Below are 22,379 nucleotides of genomic sequence, written 5' to 3'. Positions count from 1 at the left end.
CTAGTATGTTTTATTATAATATGCCATAATACCAAATAATAGCTAATATCTAGCAGACTCCATGTGCTTCACAGGAAACACATTGCCTTACCCCCCCACCCCGTTTTTTTCTGTTCTTACATGGTTGCAATTTCCTTTTTAATCAAGGAATGATTTGCATAAAGAAAATCCACAGGGCTGGACTCTGAATCTTAGAATTTATGGCATTATTTCTTACCATTAATTTTGTCTCTAAGGAAAAGAAAAATCAATATGTCAATCATATTTGTTAATTATTGTAAAGCTTTATGTTCATGAAGTAATATGGACATTTTTTGTCATGTTGCGGAACTCCGGGCAGAAGCAAAATCTCAGCATAGTTCTCTCTGCCAGAAAGCAATAGTTAATGTATTTGCCCAGCATTATGCATCTGCACACGTTGTCCAGTGTGCGATGTGTTGCTGTAGGAACACGCAGCAGAGCAAGGCGGGTTCCTAAACCAGGACTGCTCAGAATTATATACTGGCTGCACTGGGGGAATAACTGCCTTTACAGTATTATATTCATCTGCTGTTCCAAACAAGTGAACTTTCCATTTCTAAATCATTCTGTGAAAGCTGCATCCTCAAGGTAAAATCTGTGGAATTAGGTAAATGTTTCTGTTTAAGTAAAATGCATGTTTCAAATAACTCACAGTGTGTGCTCAGTGACGTTCTGAATATTTAGAGACTGTATCATTTCAGGACACTGTTTAAACACAGTAAATCATAAGTATATTATTCATTGCTTGCTGAATAGATGCATCATTTAATATCGAAAGAGCTACTTTCTATCAGCTGAAAAATAGGATTAGAAATAAGTCATTTTAGTCCATTGATTCCTGCTCTCCAAACCACTATGTAAAATGGAAGAATATTTTTTTTCTGATATTGTGTTGCCTATGTGCCTTCTGTCTTGGGGGATTTCAGTATTAATGAGCGTTTCCACAAATGTGAGAAGCCCACTTAAGAGGAGAAGCTGCTCTGACACTCACCAGTTTGTTTAACCAACACACTCCGGGGTTTCACATAGAAATGAGAATGCCAGAATATTTCTATATATATAATGCACATTGATTGGTTTGCTGAAGTTTCACATTTTAACCAAGAAGTGCTCTTGGGAAAAGCCAGAGAAGCAGTGCATGAACATCTATAGTATAATATACTAATTTCTGTAGTCTATGCAAAGGGCAGAGGATGCAGAAGGCGGACAGGGATGCTCAGCACACCAGCGGCTGCCGGTTTGGTGTTCGGCCCTTTCTCCTGGTGCCAAGCGATGAGCCACGTGTCGGGGTCACTTGCTGGGCTTCTGGGGGGTGTCACCGCGGGACATGTCTTGGCTCTGAGGGAACTTTGTCGCTGCTGTTGTGGTTTACCATTGTATGAATTAATTTATGGCACTGTAAACGGCATCAGGATTTGCTGTCCATCAGCGTACACCGTGTAGGAACCCGCACACCTCCCGGGTACGGGGAAACCCCTTTCCAGCACAGTGCTAACTTCCCGCAGCTAATGGCATCTTAAAAAATACAGATATTGCTCTTTATAGCTGTGGCACCTGCTTAGTAAGTAGCAATATAGAAAAAAAATGTGTGGGTACCTTAGTGCACATCCTCATGAGGTCTCAGTCAGGCAGTGGTACCCGATGGAGCACAGGACCCGGTGGGGACGGGCTCCCCGGGCGGTGCAGGGCGCCTGGGCTGGCAGCGTCTGCGCCGAGTCCTGCTCGTCAGCTGCGGACGTGACGCGGGCGTGCGCTCCCAACGCGCGCCGGGAAGCCGGCGCCGCGCGCCGCGCAGCTCCCAACGCTGCAAGGCAGGGTAGCGCCGCTCTGAAACGCTCGCGTGTAAGGACCTTCCGGTTGAGAAAAGAGAAGCAGGAGATTCCAGAATGTGATTCATTAGCAAAAAGAGAGCAGTCTTTGTTTTTATTTATCACAGAAGGGTATGTTTTACATGAAGGTTTATCAGCCAGAATTGGCTGACTGCAGTCATTCTTACAGGAATAAATATGCATATATCCATCTAGATGAGATTTGTAGCCATGTGCAGAAATTTAAAATGTATACATAACCATGTATCTATAACTTGAGGGAGGGTCCCAACTCCGCGCAGAATATACAAGAGCCTACAGCTGGTTGGAAAGGATCTGACAAACTTGGGTTGTTAAGGGAGGGAAGGCTTGGGGGAGCAGGGGACTTGTCAGAAAATGCCTGTTTGAAATCTCCACGAACATGTCAGTTTTAAATAAATTCAAATACAAGCCTGTTGAGTTTTGAGTGGAAAAAAAAATTACTGGCTTGCTTCCAGGCTCCCCGTCTCATTCCAGGCAACACTTCTTTTCTTGTCTTTTCACTGTCTGAATTTCTCACCAAATGGAAATTGCAGTTTCTTGCCAGCTGCATCAAGAGTATCTATGCAACATGGACATTCTGATGCAGTTGCCAGCAATATCTCCAGCTATGGATGAAAACCGACACCCAGAGATAATACAGGATCAGCCATTTGCTTGTTCTGAATCTAATGTTTAAAGGCACATCTTTGCATCTCCATCTTTCTGTACTAAATACTAATCACAAGGCTCAGTCTAACAAGCTGGTTTTTAAACTGGTTTTGGTCCTTCTTTAAACCTCCTAGATGAGAGCTTAAGGATGCCATCAGGCAATCCAAGAAAGACTCCATAATGTGTTTTTCTTCCAATAGTCTCTTCTGGGTTAAAGAAAGTAGAGCAAAAGTTCGTAAGTAAAAACATGATCGTTGGGCCAAGTCCATGTCCTTCAAAGAGCATGGTGACAACGGCTTTACACAGCAGCTCCGAACAAATATTGTTTTATCCTGAGTTGTCGCTGCTCGCAGGAGCGGTGCCGTCTTGGCTTCAGCCTTCTTTAGTGCAGGACTACACCATTATTGAAGATGGACCTTCCTCAGAGCAGGAATTGCTTCTGAAGGCACAAATGGGAGCAGCAGAGCAGCCCCTGAACATTCAGGGCGGCTTAAACAGGCTTTGACTTTGAGCAGAGATCCTTCGCTCGTGGAGCGGAGAGTGATGAATAAAACAAAGGTGTTTTGCTCAGAGCTGGACCAGAGCTCAGCGTCTAGCCTACGTATTTTATATTAGAGACTTGAGACACTTGCATGGTGTCCTGCTATACTGTGACCTTTGCTTTCTTCCAGGCCTGGCTGCTAGTGAGAAATTATGACCTGAATACCAAAATTTAAAAATAAAAATAAATACAGAGCAATCCTCAATGTGAGCACGGCAGTGCCTGGAGTTTGTCTCTCTGAGCAGTGAGTCTTTGTATGAACCTCACACCTACTTAGAACACACCACATCGGTGGAAGTAAATACGTTAAGAATTCAGGCCCAATTTACCATATGCTATTCTGTTAACCCGGCAAGTTGTATAAGGAAAATTCACTTTGTTATTTTTGCTGCACTTTGGCACCTGTTCCTGTACATGATTTTCCTTAAGTCCACATTTTAACTGAGCCTCTGAATTTTATGGTGCCACAAAAACCCATGGAGCCATCTGGTTAAGGTTTTAAAGTTGGTTTTCATTAAGATAAAAGTTTTACCATTTTTCAACTGCCGAGACAGACATTTTCATAAGAAAAAGCTTTAGGCATTAGGCAGCAGAAGAGTAAGCTGATGGATGGGTGGCCCCCGCACCCTGCACCTCCCACACGGTACCTCATTGTGATGGGAGACATTGGGTGACGCTGGGACACTCGCTGAAGCCGGTCGTTCCAAACACCCAGACGAAGTGATTGACCTCGACATCCTTTGTACGTCCTTCTTCTCATTTTCAAGGTGTGCGACTCAGCGACTCAGACTCTCAATCGTACTCCACAATGGCAGGGATGCATCTCTTTCACTTGAAAAAAAAAACAAACTTATTTTTAATATCTCTGATTGCAACAGAAATGATTGCCTCCCATTCAGCCTCCTTATTCAACAAGCACAGTATATAAAACTACACTGAATGAGTTTTCTGCCAAACTGAGGCAATTCAGAGAAAAACCTCAGTTTTGAAAGCTCAAGAGCATGTTCACTCGAATGAACAGGGTATGGATTTTATAATAGGAAAACAGCGAGTCATTTGAATAGTCTGCAGTAAATTGTCAAAGTGAAGCACTCTGGTTATAGAGACATTTGAGGAATAAGTAATGCCGGCGATGTTGTTCCTGAGGTTTCCACACCTACAGTCTCCAATGTACAGTCCCGTTATTTCATTTTAAAGGAAAGCGGAGCTGTGTTGTACAAAGAGGTGGAAATCCTCACCCTGTTAAAGGCAGATTATCACTATCAGGGTCTCAGTGAGTTATTCAGAAAGTTTTAGTAGTCAAGGGTTATACACAGAACAAAGTAGGAAAAAAGAAAATGGTTTATGGAGCAAAAACATCTCTTTCTCCCAAGTGTCTCAAAGACCATCGGAGGTGATTTTTAAAGGCATCCAAGTCCATTCATGTCTTCCCAAAAGCCAAACTTTGTTTTTGCATTTTAATGGGGAGCATATCAGTGGTCATCCCCAGGGCAGGGCTGGAGGGGACACGGTGACACCGAGCAGAAGGTTCAAAAGGTGCAGGTTGCGGGAGAACCATCCTGAGGGTAATGCACCCCACGCACTCGTCCCCTACCATTATTCAGCATTAACTGGGAAGAGACCTCCCACAGAAGCACTGACACTTTTTTTCCCTTTACTATCTCCATTGAAATATTACATAAATTGACAGATTTTCAAAGCCCCGAGTCTAAACAGGAACTTCACACCTAAAGCTCCCAGGCAGTTTTGAAAAAAATCTTAACTTTTTTTTTTTTTTCCCTGCATAACAACATGCACAAAGCTGAGCCACAATGTCCCCCAAATCCTCCAGATTAAGCTGAAATCGGGTGAGGAAGGCTGGTGTGGGATAAGTCGGCAAACCTTCATCAGCAGAGCCCTGAGTAACTCATCACAGGGATGGCAAACCGGAGAAATGGAACCGCATATTCCAACACAACACCCATGGCTAGAGGACAGAAATCTGAAAATACTTTGGGAAAGAGAAAATCTGCACATTCATGAAAAGCACCAAATACTTGATTAGATTGCACACACTTTCTGTGAGTATAATCTACTTTTGCGGATGGACTTGACGTGATGTTCGTTAAGTTCTCTGAGCTTACAAACAGGCCCCAGAATTAAACCAGCAGCTCTAAAGCAGCAGCTTCTGTCCTTGCACAAACACGAATCCCTCTGCCCCAAGGGCTAAACCCGGTCCCAGATAGAGGTGGACGTATGGGAAATCCACGGGCTTCCAGCAGTGCTGTGTAACATGCACCTATTTAAATTCATTGAAACGAGGACTCCATAGCTGGGCACACAGGAGGGAGGGTCAGAGATCTACAGCCACAAAAAAATAATTAAAATAAGCCACCATTTCTAGAGTCAGTCTATTGACTGATTTACACAGCCTATAAGCTTCTCTTCTTTCTCCTACAATCAATATCTTGCAAGGAATGATAACCGTAGGCACAGAAAAGATACTTGGGTAGCTGAGTAAGGATAGCTACAGGTGGCATTTCTACACGGAAAAAAAAGAAATAAGTTGTTGAAAGGAAAAATCTGGTTTGCTAAGTGCTGCTGCGAAAAGGATTTGTTTTACCCAGAAAGTTAAACGTATGTTAATGCTGAAAGGAAGCGATTGTATGCTGATAATTTGCAGGCTGGAGGTGACCAGGGGTTCAGTCAGTTCCAGCAGCCTCACATCCGACCCAACAGCCAAAGTGTCTTAATGGGGACACAGTGACGGGGGACACGGGCGCCTTCCCCAGCGTCAGCTGTGAGGTGACAAACTATATGTTCAAAGTGACTAATCATTTAATTAAACTTTACAAGCGGTTAAATACTGTTTGACCCAAACGGAGGCAGTTCTCGTGAATCAATTTTGGAGGAGGATCTGGGCTTTTCAGCAAATCGATAGCTCACAGCTGCAGAACCTGGACGGGCTCCACGTTCCCCGTGCAGGAGCCCCTGCGCTGGCCGCTGCTGGAGAAAAGAGCTCAATCAACTGGAAAAGTAGTCACAATTTTACTCGGGCAGTGTTTGAACACTCTCAAGTTTCATGAATAGTTAATGTCACGTCAAGGGTTCGGGAAAAACGCTCTTGTACCTTAAGAGCAAATAGCTCAGGTTTTGATGAGTTATGTTTTTCCGTTGCAGACACAGGCCAGTGGAAATTGCAATCATTTTTCATGAAAAGGCTCGGTAGTTTTTATTACAGGGAAGTAAGGGTGGCCATTGCCTTTACTAACTAATGCAGTAAATGTAAAATTGCCAGGGTAACATGCTTTTTTTTATTTATGCTGCTGAGCACATAATGTGCTGGTTGTTTCATAAAAATATATATATGGGGAATTTCACATGCCAGCAAGCTGTAGATCTCTTTTATGTATATGACTTATCCCGTGTCCTTCTATTTAAGACGGAGCCCATTACAGAGTACAAGATTAAGCAGTATTGACACCCAAGACAAACTCGAGAGATAATACCCGTCTAGTCAGTTATAATTCAATGTGGCACTACACTTTAACTCTCCCAGAATTAGTAAACACATTGACTTTGTTATAATAAGGTGATGAATGAAATAAATAACAAAAGCACTGTTGATGATTAATTGATTGGCTATTAGGGTGGCTCAGCAGTAGACTTCCATGGATTCCTTTTTTAAATATACCTATAAAACCAGAGCAGTTTATACCCTAAACAGAACCATGACCAAGAGAAACCCCAAAGAAATGCTGAAGAAAAATCAGCAGAATAAAAAATGCACCTTTAGAAACAATCTGACAACTACCCCACTGGAAGTTTTGTCTAAAAGTTGTCAGCTCCTCCAGCAAAAAAGTTCCTTTCTCATACACAGTCACCAAAAAAAGGCAAGAAATCATGTACTGACCTGTTTAACTCAATATCCTTTGTCAAGATCAGAAGAATGATGTTGAAACTGTCCAGAAACTGTAAAGTTCAGTGTAAAATATCACCATTCGCAATGCTATATGACATAGCCTCAGTGTAGCAGAACCAACAAAATCTCCATGATATATGAGCACTATCAAAGGTTCCCACTGAATACATAGATTTAATGTGCTGCCTAATTCAAGAGCTTATTTACAATGTCACACTTCATTTTAAGGAAAATTATTCTGACAACCAATCATTTAAAATACAGAAAAAATGTTTTAGAAAAGGTCAGAAGTACAAATATTTTACACATTAACTACTAATAAATTCATTTCCTCTAAAAGTCGGAAGGATCAGCAAACGTCTTCAAAGCTATTTACAATATTTCAGCATAAGATCCAACCTCTAATTACCAATGTAAGTTGTAAATAATTGTCAAGTATGCAGATGAGCCAAGAATTCCATCAAATTAAAGTAATTAGCTCCCAAGTCAAATTTTTCTGTCGCATTAAAATGCTTTTCCTTTTCTCAAATGTGACACTTACAAATGAGGGCAACATTGTCAGAGAAGCAGTTTGTGCAGGCTGCCAAAATTATGTGCAGAAGTGCCCGCCAGCACACGCCACGCATATTACTTTCGAAACGATCTGTGCTTCTCAAGAATTGATTTTATAACTCTAGAGTTTTGTTAGAGCATCACACTTCTGAATTGCAGAAATTTAATATATTTTTTAAGACTATTTTAGATTTGTAAAAAAATGTAAGTTTAAAATAGAAGGCCTGTCAAACAACAACAACAAAAAATAGTAAATATACGTGCTTCGGTGTACATCCCGCTACAGGTACAGGAAAAGTCACCTTTCTGTATCAAAGCTGGGGAGATGGATGCGCCATCCACGTTTCCCAGCTCCAGGCTTCGGGAGCCGCACACACCACACGGGCCCACAGCGCCAGACCCGCGACTGCCTAAGATGCGAAAATTTCACACAAATAAATTCAACAGAAATCAGTTCCGATATCAATTATACAGAAGCGGTTTAAAGCAATGGAGGGCTTTAGTAGCTACGTCATTTAGAAAATTGATCTAAAAGAGATTTCGTGGTTCATTCTCAACAGAGGCTCTTCTGTTCTCTTTTCTACAAATGTTGAGGTTTTCCATACATAAACACACGGAAGGAAAAAAAAAAGTTTTCTCACCAAATCCAGGGCAAGAAGGACAGTTTGGGAGTTGTACTTACTTATGTACTTACTTATGTAAAATACATAATAATTAAAACTAAGCCCAGTTCAGCCTCCAGCCAGAGCGTGCAGAGTTTGCCCATCCCATGCAAACACAGGAGTTCTTGCACCAGCTGCTCAGGCTCCGGTGCGGATTGACGTGACACCTCCCTAGACTCGTACCTCACACATTTTAAACCCAAGATCATTATGTTTTACCACACCCTTTCCCATCAGAGCTGGAATATGCTATTCTGGGTGAGGAACAGTGTTCTGTCAGTGGGGGCAAACACAAGCTGCAGTTCCTGGCTTTGCTGACTACCCCGCTGTTACTAAATTATTTTTCTGCTGACAGATAATAGGATGCTGTATGTTGTGCTCTCCAGTTTACACAACTCACAGAGTTGTCGCCTCTCTTTTATAAAGCATTGGTAATTCTGAAATCCAATGGAAAAAATAATCATTTTTATCCAATTCTCAGTTCAAGGACTTAATGCTTTAGCCAGTAGATTCAGCAGGTTTCAGATGTCTGCAGAAATGTCTTGATAGTGAAACTCCGGATATTTTCTCTAGACTGTTTCTCTCTTTTTTCCTGGCAATGACCAGGAGGTCGGGTCCCCAGCACACATCACTGGGTGGAAGAGCCTGGTTACACAGAACAGCCCATCCATTTAACCAAAAAGATGCAACTCCGCCTTATTTATTGCAATGCCGTGTTAGCTATCAGCAAGGTTACACAGATCTTATAATTTTTATTTCAGTACTATACAATTGTGTTCCAGCCCACCAAGCACAGTATTATTGGAAACATCTGCAACGAGGCTGGAGTTCGGGGTTTTCAGCAGGGGGAGAGGAGTGGATTCGGGGGTTGGTTTTTTGCGCAGACGTGCTCACAGCCGATTGCATCCCCGCAGCCAACGCCGTAGCTCTGCCAGCACAACCAGGCTGGGCGGCCAGCAATAATCTCCCTTGACTTCGGTTGAATTTGGATTTGGAATTTTCACCGTTTCGTGGGCTATTTTTATTAAATAGGCCTTATTTTGCTAATGAAATCCTAGAGAGTGTTTCTAGCTCATTAATACATAGTAGCAGATCATATAACTCTGACTATCAAGCTGTGCTGGATTTGCACTTATTCAAGGTTTTTCGTGTATGCTCCGAAGAGGCAGGGTGGATCTGATTCCAGACAGCACTCTCTTTGGCCTTTGGGCTGAGTAATGACATTTACTGGAAGGCAAAATTATTTGAGCCACTGAAGATAACCTTACCAAAGAGATACTGCTGCAATAAGCCATTAAATAATATTTTTTTTAAATCTTTACTTTTTAAAAATAATCCTTGGTTAAGTTATTTTTAGCACATCTAAAGAAGGAGAGGGAAGCTTGGCAGACTCCAAGAAAATGGAAGACAGGTTTTACTTCAAGCCATAGGAACAGCAGAGCCCTTTAGCTTATTAATAGTTCTAATGTGGGAACATTAGGGATAATTATAGCCCTTCAAGGTCTGATCCCACAAAGAAACAGGTTAAATCTGCAAGTTTATGTAAAGTATTCGAATATTGTTCCTATTGTGCAAAGAAGAGCAAGAGGAAGGAAAGGGGAAGACGGTGCTTAGTCTGAGGAACTGGAACACGCCAGTGGTGCTGTGGAAACCAGGAGACACAGCTCAGCCAAAGAGGAACTTATCCTGGGAATAAGCAAATTCCTTCCCATTCAGAAGTGCAACTGTAGAGAACCTTCCACCACTTGCTCCCAGGGGAAGACATGTAACTGCTTTTGAGAGAGACTTTAAGATATTTATGAGGGAAACCACAAGACACGGCGCACGAGCAGAGCTGGGTTCGGTAAGCCGAGAGGCATACGCTAATTACAGACTCCACAGCTGTGTTCGCTTTTCTACGAGAATTAAAGATCTGTTTAAAGTTTTGCGCGCAGTTTGCATACAACAGGCACGGCCTTAAGGCGCTGGAAGAGCTCGGGGCTGCTTGCAGGACAGGTGGATGGGCACGTGCCAAAGGCTCCAGGCTGACGGGGCCGATCTGTCGCTGCCACCAGCCACCCTCCTTTCCTCCCCTGGACACTCACATCCCCGGTTCCACAAAGAAATTGAATATTTCACTTACTGCTAACTTGATGCATTGATGGATTATTTTTTTTAAAGGCCTGAAGAGAGCATCTAGCACAGAAGGCTCTCTTCCCGCTGGCAAGAGAAGTGGTGCCTAGCGATATTTTTGACAGATATTTGCTCTTAAAACTCTGCAGTGACACAGATTCCTCAACCTTTCTGTGCATCCCAGCGCTACATTTGCTGTCATGGCTGTTCTGGGTCCTACCTGCTGCGGGTCAGCTAGTTTTGGACCATCCTGCTCTTGCGAACCTTCCCCTGGCGAGGGGTTGGTGGTGTTCCTCTCTGGGCTGTGTCCTGTGCCTCTCCCAGGCGACCCCGCACGGAGCAGCCGCCGGAATCACAGATGCTTTTCTGAGGAGTCATCACAGACTCAGTTCTTCTGCCGGTACACGTGCGGTTGGCTATTTTTATAAAAGAGCAGATTTTTTTTTTTTTGCCTTATTGAATCGTTTGCGGTTGTTTTTCTTTTCTGGTCGAAAGATATCTCTTAGTCACTCCATCTGCTAAAAGTCACGTCAGAGGCTCTTACACACCCTCAGTTCTGAAGTTCCTGAAAGGTACTTTATTTGTTCCAATATCACTGCACTTCTCATCTGTGCAAGAAAATTTGAGATAACTTGAGTGTAAAGGATGATATATAAAGCCAAATTTTGTTCTATTCCCTCGCATTCATTTTCCTCATAAATACCTCTTGGGATTACGAAATATTCCTTGCAGCAGAAAGCGGGTATATCAGGGCTGTACTATTTTATCCTGTTAAACACTAAGGCACTCTGTGTTCAGTGCCTGCTTCATTTATCCTGTTATTGTATTAGCAGGATTCTTTTCCTTTGCACTATTTAATGGAAGGGGTTTTTTACTGGATATGATCAAATTTGTCTGTGCCTGAATGGAATTCCATTAAAGATACACCATGCGACAATGCACAAGGGTTTAAAGCAGTTTTTGTTTTTGCAGCTGCACCAGAAGCATGTCTGTACTATCGAGAAGGTGGGAGTGAGCCCGCCCAGGCTGAGCACTGCTGCTTTGCTGATGGTTTGATACCCAAAGACATTTGCTTGAAGAAATAACTCGATAGACAGCAGCAAGTGGGGAATTTGCGCTGACGATCTACAAACCAGGCTTTGGTGTTAGGGTTGCTATTGTTCCGACTTGCTCCAAATCACCATTGCCCTTTTTTCCCCATTACCTGAATCCCTTGTAAATACAGAAATAAAGTAATAGAAGCAGCTTATGCCCAGCCCCCGCGGAAAAGCCCAGACTTAGAAACACTCTGGAGTAAGAACAGCAAGATCATATAATTAGAGTGAGCAATAACTACAGGGGGTTTAGGTACCTATGTGATAATTGCCTGCAAATGGGGACTTTTCTATTGGCAGCAGTACACTAAAATGTAAAATGCGACTTTGAAAACAAACCACACCGAGGTAATAAACTTTTAACCATAGCTTTTTGTTGTGAAAACAGTAGCAAAGTAAAGTGCTGATATCCAGATGTGTTCAAATGCAGTAGCTGGGGTTGTATCACGTTTTTTAACAATCCAGCCATGTACATACGCTGCATAGAAAACTGTAACAGTTCCTGTAGGTCTCAACTGTTACATCACTAACAGATACTGGGCTCCTTCCAAAAGCACACATTGACACTGAGGACCACAGCGGTTCCTTTGGCACGTGAACTAAAAATGTCCAAAATCAAGGGGTTTCAGTTATCGGGATCATGTGCCTAAGTATAAAACATCCCATGAGCCTTCCTTCTTGGAGAGGATTTTTTTTTCTCACATCTGAAATACTCTTCAACAATAGCATCTATTTAATCAGAATGAAAAGGTTATCTTACCCTCTCTCAATTAAGTTACCCAAATTTTGCCAGTCTGTCTGTAACTTTATGCATGATCAAATCACTGTGATTTTTTTTTAAAGTATAAATTAGCTGGACAATATCTCTGAAAAATTAGAGATGTGTGTTTCTCTAAAATAACACACTTTTTTTTTTTTTTTTTTTACATTAAATGGTTTTCTGTGAATAACAATAATCTTTAAAATTTAGATTAAAAATATTTTAAAATATTTTAAAAATCTTTAAACCTGGATTTCTATGAGAAGAGTCAGTGACAATTTAGAAAATCAGACAGGGCGGTGAGTCCCCCCCAGGGGTTTGGGTGCCCCCACATCCACACCATCTACACTGAGATGTCTGCACTAAGTACTTTGGAAAAGCTGCTGACTTTTTGGAAACGTTTTGTTCCAGAGAGTTATTTGAGAACAGAAATTAAGAGACTTAAAAACCTTTTGCACATAGTGAACAAGCTCCATGAGTTCTGGTTTTGCTTTCTGTACAAGCCCAATGAACCGCAGCTGTTAAGTGCTCACTAAGTAGGGCTGGTTTGAACAACTGCAAGATGTGTCTGGCATCCCCCAGCGCGTTAATAAGCAAGGAAAAAAATCAGCTTGCTTGAAATCTACATTACTGTGTGTATTTTTAGCTGGTTTTAAATTAGCACGGTGCTGTTTATAATCTTTAGCATGAGTTGTTTGTCGGAGCGCGGGTGGGTGGAATGGGGCTGCCGCAGAGGGCAGGGAGGGCAGCGAAGCCGCTTCTGCCGCCTCCTCGCACGTCTGGAACCCAAATTCCCGGGCAAAGATCCCCACAAGGAGGAAACCACCACGCCGGGTGGCTGAGCTGGTTGTCATGTTCCGATTGCTTGATTTTCTTTTTAGTCCTGTAAATATCATGGTTTATATTTTAACTCAGAATCAGTGTAAAGAACTAGTTTTGAGTTAGATACAGAGCATATCACAACTGGGGTCTTCATGACTGAAACAAGAAATGCTTCTTTCTTGTTTTCTGTGCGTACACAGAGAAATGAGCAAACGCAGAGGAATAATATTTCACTTCAAAACATTGCTGGCAGTGTATCTGTCTCGAGTATTTAAAATACTAAGCTTAAATATTTTAGTGCAACAAACAGTCGGGTTTTGCTTCCGCACTTATAGCAATAATTGTTGATTCTTTTTATTCCTATTTTAATACCCCAAAATGCTACATTATTCATTTAAATTAGAAAAAAATAATCAAATCAGCATAAGCCATTAATTTTACCGTTTCTGCATCTCAGAGCAGCCTGGTGTGAATGCAGACGAATAGGACCTGACCATATCAATTCCACTGGTCCGTTAGGGGTTTCGTCTTCCAAACCTCTCTGCCAACACTCGCATGTCAGAGCACGACAAAGCCGCTCTCGTACAGACAGGTTTTGGCTTTATCCTCCACAGCTCTGTCTTAGAATAAGCTGAAGAAGTCGCATAGATCACTCGGGGGGGTTCAACCTCTGCGGTGCTGAACGTTTCCCTCTCATTCAAAGGAGTTTCAGTGATTCATACCAGTACCAGCGGAACATCGGGCTGGATAGGACCCGAGCCACCACATCCAGCTCTTGGCTACCGCACGCGCAGTCCAAATGCATTTCGACATTACTTAAATTATCAGCATTTTCCAAGTGTTATTATCATGGTCAAAGCTCTGTTTAATCTAAGTCTCCATCTGGCACACACTTCAAAAGGGCCTCCTCAGCCACATTTATCTATTTAACTTCGCTAGTGAATTTTCCATCACGGTAAATCTCCTGTCTCAGGCGCTCAGCCTTGGGGATGATTGCATTTGCATAAGACTAAACAAATCGGTGTCTTCGCTCACTCATTTTTATACAAGATTTTAAGGTTCTGTCCTCCCAAGGTCAAGCCTGGCTTCCCAGGCACAGAGGAGGGTTCGCTCTTCTGTACAAACTGTCCTTTGGTGCAAACAGCCCGTCCGAGTGCTCTCGAGCAGATTACCTCTCCTCTCTCAAGCCATTGCTTCCTCATTCTGTCTTTTATGGACTGTCGACCTGCTCCTCCAAAGCCATAAATCCTCAGCTAACTTCAAGTGTAACGATATTTATAGATGTTATCTGCAGGACTCCGCTGAGCCTTCAGAGTCCCATTATCTTACAATCTTTTCTTTTAAAAAAAACAAACACGTTTTTGACGACCCCGTCTTTTCATATTTTTTTCTTACTGCTTTGACCTTGAGTTAGTTTATTCCTTCCTTCTCAGTTTTTATGCAACATTTAAAATATACAATTTATTAAGCATTTCCTATAATAAATCATTAACCAGAATATAGCAAAATGAAACGCTTTTAACATCTCTCTGCATAATCCATTTAACAGAATTAGTCTTGCTTATTCAGACAATCCAAAGAGGTCCGTGCTTTTGTCTACAAGGCATCAGCATTAAAGCTTATAATTATTTCTGGCTAATGCAGTCCTTGGCATTAGGCAATGTTGGTTTGCATGTTGCAGCATAGTACTTTTCCTAATCTCTTGCATTAATTAGAGATAGTGATATAATATTACTTTGTTCCTTTCTATTCACAACCAGGAGAGATGTCTGAATATAATCCTATCTGTGCTAAGAGTGCGCTTAAATATTTTCACAACTGCTGGCTGTTATAAAACATTAGGATTACGTAGGATAATCGCTAAATTGGAAAGAAAGGAGAGCTTGACAAGAGCACGCGGACATCCGAGGTGTGCGCCCAGGGACCTGGCCGGCGGCGACAGAGAACACGGCGAGCGCCGACCTCAGCGGGGCTTTGTCCTTCACCAGGACCGCGACACCGCATCAAAGACTCCCAGGAAAGACGCGAGATGCGGTCTTGTCAAAAGCGAGGAACGGACCCGCTTTTTGTCGATAACTCGTAACACCAGGAGTTGCAAAGCAAAGTGGGGAACCAGAGCAGAAACTTGCTCTGCGTGTCTCCATCCCTGCTGCCGCAAGAGCGACCACCCGCGCGGACCGATAATTTTAATGTATTAAGGGCAATTAGACGAGGCTGATAATGCTTATACGGACGCAGTGCAACGTGTGCACCCGGCACCTCTCTGTGACCCACCGCGCTGCACATCCCACGGAGCGCGGGGCGGGGGAGCGGCGTCTCCTGGGCGAGGACACCCGAGGGACCTGCCAGGCCCCCGCGGGCCCCTCCCGGCTCCGCGGCCGCCCCCGAGCAGGCGCCGCCGCGGACGAGTCGCCCCCAGAAATTTCTGACCGTTTCTTCTGCTCACACGTGGATGGGAACCGACACCACGAGTCAAACACGGGAACACGCGACATCGCCAGTGGGACCCTCAGCACCCAGGAACCGTGCTCCAGGCACAGGGCTTCGCTTCGCCCTTAGCAAGAAAGTAAATTACTACCCCCCAATGACCGAGGCGGATATATTTTAAAGTTATTGCACCTTTTATCTCCCTAGGTCATGTTATATTTCAAACATCAGACTTTTCATCGAGCTCATTTCAATCTTCTAGATGGAAATTGACTGTCTTTCAAGGTACCACTGCTATAGCTCTGAACGGAATTTGCACGGCCAGATCGGCACAAGGGGAGCCAAACGGTCTGACCTTGGTTTCTATTTCACATCATTCTGGACAGGAATCTCTAGCCAGATAACACCTCTCTGCAGGGCAACCACTGTTCTCCTTCCCCTCCGTGTACCAAAAGTTTCACGCGCTGTAAAATCCGTTCCACACAGAGCCCTCCGTTACAACGGTGGGGACGGGTATTATGGAAATGCCCAGGATAGCTGCAGGTGTCATCAGGGAGGCAAACAATTCATGCTTTTGTTTAATAGCTTATCGTACATACCTCCACCGCTATCTCGCTCTACCAATATTAAGACTGCAAGTGTGTGTGTCTGTATAAAACAACGACATTCAATGCTGAGATCTTACTGGGGGGGAAGCACCTGTGAGTTTTATGCTATTTATAAACATTTAAACATTTTCATTCCTTCCATTCATTTTCAGTTTGACATAGAAAACCTTCAGAAGAACCCTATGAAATTAACCATCCAGGTGCAAAACGACCTTGCCCAGCGTTACACAGCAATAAGAGTGAAAATAGTACTGAACAAAAATATTTATTCATTCGAGATGAATGACTAAGCACGCCATCCTAGGAATTGTTACATTTCAACAGCACGTTTGTTTACTTTTCTTAAAGTTTGTCAACCACCACAAAATAGCTACAGAATGTTATTGCTGTTTGGAAACAAAGTTTCCTTTTGCCAGCAAAGCAATCAGGTAGCCACAGGAAATGTTAATCAAAACACTGAGGTGAAAAAGAAAAGGACTGCAGAAGCTTCTTGATTTTTTAAGAGCCAAGCACAACATTTTAAGCTGTATGCCATCCAGCACACTCACCATGACGTTGTAGTTGATGCAACGCAGCTGCTGCTGCAGTGAGAGAGGGACATCTGCTTATAAATTCCTTTGGAGACTGGAAACACCTGGAGCTTTCCAGAGGTCAAACTGAAGTTAAAGGATAAAACAATCTGGCAAGACTTTCCAAATCCATAACTCACCGCCCATCGTACCTGAGCCCCCAGGTGTTCCCAGCACAGGCACCGCCCTGCCCCTTGCTGCCACCTCACCTGCCCAAAGGATGCGCTAATTTGGGCTGCTAATTAGCAAAGGAGACTACGAGAGCCAGGAGAGCAGGCAGGTTTTTCCACCGTGGGGTGAATTACAGGGTTGGGGAAACGCATCACGATGCACGCGCCGAACTGCTGGTGCTCTGCGGGCACATGGCAGCTGTTTTCCAGAGACCGGTTCCAGTTTAATTACAATAGCAAAGCTCTTTAAACCTGCAGCAAACAGGACCAAAAAAGCCCTTTAAAGCCAATATCTGATGGGTTCACCTGTTGGCATGCTGTGGGTTTTGGGGACATTTCCAACGACAGCAATGTCTTTGTTTGATGGGACGCTGGGGGCCGGGTGGACACAAATGTGAACGGCTTCAGGTTTATTTGGGGTTTCTGCAGCAAATGTCACTGCAGGTCTCAGTAGGTGACACTACAGCCCCAGGTTCTCGTCCACAGACCCAAAAGTCAATGGTTCACACCAGTTTGCCCCCTTGAAAGGAACGGGAGGGAATGGAACAGGGGCTGGAGAAGAATTTGACATTTTGGCTTAAGCTCTTTCAGAGCATCAGTCCCAGTGACCCTGCAGCCACAGCTGCATTTCGTTTGTTATTGTAATGCCCAAGACAGGTTTAAAGAAACACTGAGAGCTTAGTAAATGATTTTTTGAACTGAAATCTCGTTTGTCAGACCCAGCCACAGCATCGACACCCTGGGGGTGGGGTTGAACAGGGCTAAAACATCATCCATGGATCAGCAAAACCGGCCCCAGGACCCCTGCACCGCCTAAGCTCAGCCCTGGGGGTGCTTTAACCAAACCCAGCACAACCCGGCCCCTTCAACTGGGCCAGATTTGCTTCTCCTCCAGGTTTCTTTCACACCAAACTTTCTGGTTAGCTCGCTTTGGGAACCAGAACTCTGTTATCTACCCAAGTCTCGGTATTTTTCCCCATTAATTCACTTAGTACCTTTGTGCTGAAACAATCTAAGTATGATTTAATAAGCTTTAGAAAGATAGTACTGGTCCATATGCAGAAAATCAGATTTACATAATTTTCCACTCGCTTTTATAGGCACCATAGTTCAAATTATCCTTACGTTGGGGAAACACTTTCAGTATGATAAAATGAAATACCACCTACGCTATGCTTCAGCTTGCTAGCCAGGTTTTTGTAATAAATTAAATGTTGATTTGTCATACTGACTTATCACAGAAAGTTCCTTTTTGGTGGGAAGAGTGTGCCCTGTCCTGCAGTTAGTCATGGTTCTAAGTCACTAAACTGAGCTTCAAAGTCAGCTTCAACTTGTGACTTTCTTTTTTTAGTTACTTGAACTTTTCTGCATAGAGGGGGGAAATGGAAGATTTTTGGTTTTATCACATTCTCTGTGCTTAACTGTAGAATGGCGTTCTATACAATACTGGCACAGATATTATGTTTTAAAATAATTATGTTATATTCATATAGTCTGGAAAGAAAAGCCACTGCTGCAAATGATGTCTCCTCACTTGCTTCTCCGCACTGTTTCCTTGTATTTTAACTCTTTTTTTGCATGCACTGACTGTAGTATTTACTTAAGAATTTGAGAAAGGCCTTGTATTAAAGTGAGCAAACACAATTTCTTCAAAGAGACTGAAAATAAACATTAATCTCTTTGGCTAAGCAAAACTGTCAAACTTTGGCTTCTAAAGTCAGGTAGAAAATGAGTTGTTTTCCAACAAAGCCAAATATATTCACCTCTCATTGATTTCAGTGGAGATCTTAATGCTCAGTAACTTAAACCCAGATAAATTATTCAGATGTTTAAACATGAAGAGCTCATCTGACATTAAGTGCTCCCATTTTTAAATGCTTGCCTTAATGACAATTTATCCTCTTTAAAACAAGCAGTAATATTCACTGAGGGCTTGGCTACTTTCGCAGCATTTTCTCCAGTTTTCAGCAGAATGATTTCGCTGCCCTAATTGTTGTCTTAGAAGAATTAATGAAAACTAAGAATTCGGCGATCTAAGAGTGGGAATTTTCACTTAAGCCCTTTCTCTTCTCTTTGCAGCTCCCAGTACAGCCCAGTACGGGATCACGGGTGACGCCGAAGTCCTGTTCTCCTGCTGGTACCTTGTGCTGACACTGTCCTCCCTCACCAGCATATTCTACCTGAAGAACATCATTCTGCACTAAGTGTAAAGACCCATAAAAGGCTTTTAAGGATTCTCTGAAAGTGCTGATGACTGGATCCAATCTGGTAGAGTTTGTTAAAAGCAGCGTGGGATATAATCAGCAGTGCTTACGTGGGGATGATCGCCTTCTGTAGAGTTGCTCATTATGTAAATACTTTAATTCTACTCCTTTTTTTTGATTAGCTGCATTACCTTGTGAAGCAGTACACATTGTCCTTTTTTAAGACGTGAAAGCTCTGAATTTACTTTTAGAGGATATTAATTGTGATTTCATGTTTGTAATCTACAAGTTTTCAAAAGCATTCAGTCATGGTCTGCTGAGTTGCAGACCATAGTTTACAAAAAAAAAAATATTGCAGTAAAGTGTGCTTCTTTAAGGCTGCAATACAAATATTCAGTTCCCTTCTTCGATAGCATTCTATCCGCATTTACACAGAAACATTTTTCTTTTTTGATAAAAAAAATCAAATAATATTGCCTTCAAAATATTTCTTCAAAATATTACACATATCTAGAATTTCTTCTAGCATGATATTCAGGTTTCAAGAATGAGCCTTGTATTATAACTGCATTGTGCAGGACTGCTTTCTGTTTCCTTTTTCCTGCAAACTCAGCATGGGTGTGCCTTCATAAAACACGACTTTCCTGCTCCTCCCCAGCAAATCCGGAATGCGTTTCGGGAAATGCTAAAGCATCCTTTAGAGCGTTAGAAACCTCCAGTCGAGGAGCAAGGTGCTGTTGGCTAAAAGGAAAGCTCCCATCCCCAGAGGATAGGGGAACACCAACGCCTTCTGATGTTTCCGTCTCCCACCACTAACCAGTAGGCAATCTCTGTGAAAACCAGTTTTCCCATCACAAAACAGAACACAAGTTATTTTGAGACATCTTTTGAATGTAGGAACCTTTCCCTTATACTAAATCTAAATTCCTAAATGGCTGTACATGTGAGAAGCTGAACAGTCCCTTTTGTATTACTGGCAAAAATTATGTGAATTGGTATTTTTCTTGCACTTAATTTTGTACTGGTTTGGCTAATTTAGCAATGAGAAAGGTTGCTTTTAAATATTAGGTATCTGAAAATACATGAAGTATCAAGCAAAATTTTATATATATACGTATATATAAAAATACATATATATATATATATATTAAAACGAGGTTGCTCCAATAACTGTACCGCAGTGCATGTTGCCATCCACGATAGAATCACCTTCACAGACAGGACTCGATCACCGATGTACTAACACCTTACTACAGCACTTAGGTCCTCACCCATGACTTCCTAGTACCGCAGCCCAGCAGGATAACACTCTTCTTTCACTCAGTGAAGGGTTAAGCTCCAAGCCAGCATCTAACGGTACTAACTTGGGTTTTACCCAGCCCCGGCCAGCATTAACACAAGAGGTTGCTCAGAGTTTCCAGCTGAATTTCCAAGGGCCACGGGTGGGAGTCGCTGGGACGCGGCCATGGCCAAGCCCTTGAGCTCAGCATCTCCCGGTGACCCCCAGAGATGCTGACGCGCTTACACAACTACTGATGACAAGACTGAAAACGTTGTCGGCATTATTATTCCCCTGTTTCGTGTATGAACTCCCATAGGCGGCACAATTATTACAGTACAGTGTTTTTCTCCGAGCAGCAGGTTTTGCAGCCAGCGATAGCAGATGAGCTCTGTGCATACTCGGCGGTTCCAAATTCAGGGTACAGGGACCCCAGGTCCTGAAAAGGCAGGTTCGGGGTTTCCCAGTCTCCATAGATACCATCCCATGCTACTGTGTAGAGAGAACACGCAGTGAACTGTTGTGGTTACTGATGAAGGGTACCAACAGAAATACGGTGACTCCGACACACGGCGATGAAATGTCCGGGGTCACTCTGCGTATGTTCAGTGATAATGAACTATTTCTATCTCATTATTTACAGCCGTGTGCTAAGTAGTCGCTGTTTTCAGAAATGTGGTATTTTTTAAAACCTTGAATAACATGACAAAATCCATTCTTTAAGGAAATAGTATAAAACCAATTCAAATTACACTACACACAGTCCTGATATCCTGATCTCTCTTGTATTGCAGCTTTAAAGTGCTATATTTTAGAACCCATTCGCTAGAAACAGTGGTGCTGCAGAAAGTATCACGTCAGTGCAGTTTTATGAAGAAAGAAAGAAGGGTTTGCATGGCCCAACTCATACACCTTGTCTCTCAGAAAACTGAGAGATGTTCCTATTCTGTGGCTGGATCAAATTCTATATTTCAGCGATAAGTTTAATTTCAGTGACTCCTGATATCTGGATCCTGATATTTCCAGCAGCAGAATAGAATGAACAGCAGCTTTATTGAGTATGAAAAAAATGTATGTAATTAAGTATTGACTGTTTGCATTCGTACCAGGCGGAGCCGCTGGATAACATGGACGAGACATTCAGCCCCGTCTCTGAATTTTCACTTAAATTTGGGGGAACATAATTGTTGTCAAGTCAAAAAAAAAAAAAAAAAGACAAACCCCACTGACATTTCTGGGTGCCAATGGCGCTTCCTGAGGCGAAATAGATATTTAAGGGTGGGTTGGCCTGTGTGTTCGGCAGGGGGGGGTGTGTGCCGGGTGCGGTGCCGGTGAGCGGGAAAGGGTGATGGGGAGACCCCCTCGGTCCCCCCAGAGCTTTAGGCACCAATTAATTCAACAGACGTAGTACCTAGAGCCAAACCACCTGAATTTTTGCAGGATCGGAGCTGTAGGCGGTGTTGATGAAATAAAGAAACTTGGTTCTTGGTGAATCTGTTCCACACGGTAAACTGGTAATTGTCCAGATTTATTGGGATTTATCGGGATGTTCTTCCAAAAGGGACAGTGCACACGATGTTTTACCAGATCTACCCACCCTTTAATTTGTGGGTCGTATTTGCTTTAGGCAACTGTTTGAAGGTATGTTCGCTGCTGCTTCAAAGGATTAACCCATACTGTTCATATCTGTCGGGCAAATATTATTATATTTATTCCCACCTTTCAAACGTGAAAAATAAATGGCTTAGCTCCGAGCAGTATAACTGAATATTTATATCCAGGTTGTCGTCCACATTGGAAACCCCAAAGTCTGTAACACCGTAAGTTCCTCCTTGTGCAATAGCTCAGGTCTGCAATGACCATTGCACCGGTGACGGGCACAGAAGCAACGACGCTCTAATTATAACGATGCTGATCGTTATATTATGCTAATACTGAATTAAAGGATGTCTCACAATTCCTTGAACAAATGCGGTTTCTCAAGGGTTTATAACTTGGCAGGAAATGTATCCATCATAGCCAGACAGCTTTTCTTAAACTTTTCAATAGATACATTTTTTCTAGAATCTCTGCTGGTTTTAAGATACAGGAGTGTCAAAAACCATCATCCGTAAAAGCTGCTTTTTTGCACATTTTCAGAGCTAGTGTCCTAGAAAAAC

At 42.7% G+C, this 22,379-nt stretch overlaps 1 protein-coding gene across 3 annotated transcripts in view; it reads left to right on the top strand.

Annotated features, from left to right (window-relative positions):
* Nucleotides 1-21,974, top strand: part of NEGR1 (neuronal growth regulator 1) — a 227,964-nt gene extending 205,990 nt beyond the window's left edge. For all 3 annotated transcript variants that reach the window (XM_065656334.1, XM_065656333.1, XM_065656332.1), the window contains one exon: nucleotides 18,817-21,974. In XM_065656334.1, coding sequence (XP_065512406.1) covers nucleotides 18,817-18,941 — 125 coding nt within the window. In that variant the 3' untranslated portion in view covers nucleotides 18,942-21,974. The remainder of the gene's footprint in view (nucleotides 1-18,816) is intronic.
* The last annotated feature ends 405 nt before the right edge of the window (nucleotides 21,975-22,379 follow it).

Source organism: Caloenas nicobarica, chromosome Z (genome assembly GCF_036013445.1).
Source record: "Caloenas nicobarica isolate bCalNic1 chromosome Z, bCalNic1.hap1, whole genome shotgun sequence".
NCBI classification, from domain to species: Eukaryota; Metazoa; Chordata; class Aves; order Columbiformes; family Columbidae; genus Caloenas; species Caloenas nicobarica.
This window is presented reverse-complemented; position numbering and strand designations above follow the sequence as displayed.